Raw genomic sequence first — 737 nt, forward strand, 5'->3', positions numbered from 1 at the left:
TAAGTTTAAGAAATGACTGAATAAGTCATCTTTCTTGTCATTGCATCTTCTATATTATCAACTTTATTAGTGCAACAAAACAGCCCCAGATCATGATACCACCACCTTCTTGCTAAACAATTTGTAGACTATTTTGAGGCTTGAATGCCTAACTGATCTCTGTCACATTGGATCATAAGACTTCCAAACAATAATTGTGTTGCCCCTGCGGACAGCTGTAGTCTGACGTCTGTGATTTACACCAAAGAGCAGTTATATAATTATAAAAAAGTTGCAATGGTAACTTAAAATGACCAGTAGAGTTCTGTCAATACAGAATCTTTTAATTAATCTCTTAAGTAGCCCATGTTTAATGCTACAGATTAATACACATTTTTAATTTTGTGAAAGAAAATAAGTGTCATTTAGCAAGCTTTGAAACGTTCCTATTCAATAAAAAATGCTTCTAACGCTCTGTTTAATGTTGTGTGAAATAATAACCAAGGGAAGGAAAACTGTTCATTACGTTCCTAAAATCTGAGAGGCAACTTCTGAGTCCTGGAGAGATGCTGCCCCCTGTCTGTGAGGACTGTGAACTGCACTTTTACTGAGCATGAGCTTTACAGCTGTTCTCTCTTCTTCCTTTGCAGTTCGAGAAAAACGGAAAAGCCTTTATATCAACCATGTGAGTAAAAAAAAAAAGGAAGCAACACTTATTTAACAAGAAAATAATTTCTTAATTTTGTTCTTTATTTATT

The 737-nt window shown here is 34.3% G+C and overlaps 1 protein-coding gene across 1 annotated transcript in view; it reads left to right on the forward strand.

The window, feature by feature from the left end:
* Nucleotides 1–629: 629 nt before the first annotated feature.
* Nucleotides 630–737, forward strand: part of LOC106511473 (cyclin-Y) — a gene marked incomplete at both ends in the record, with an annotated part of 6,163 nt that continues 6,055 nt past the window's right edge. Inside the window, 1 exon segment of the mRNA XM_014000226.1 lies at nt 630–664. Coding sequence (XP_013855680.1) covers nt 630–664 — 35 coding nt within the window.

This window comes from Austrofundulus limnaeus, unplaced genomic scaffold (assembly GCF_001266775.1).
Source record: "Austrofundulus limnaeus strain Quisiro unplaced genomic scaffold, Austrofundulus_limnaeus-1.0 Scaffold2825, whole genome shotgun sequence".
In the NCBI taxonomy this organism is placed as follows: Eukaryota; Metazoa; Chordata; class Actinopteri; order Cyprinodontiformes; family Rivulidae; genus Austrofundulus; species Austrofundulus limnaeus.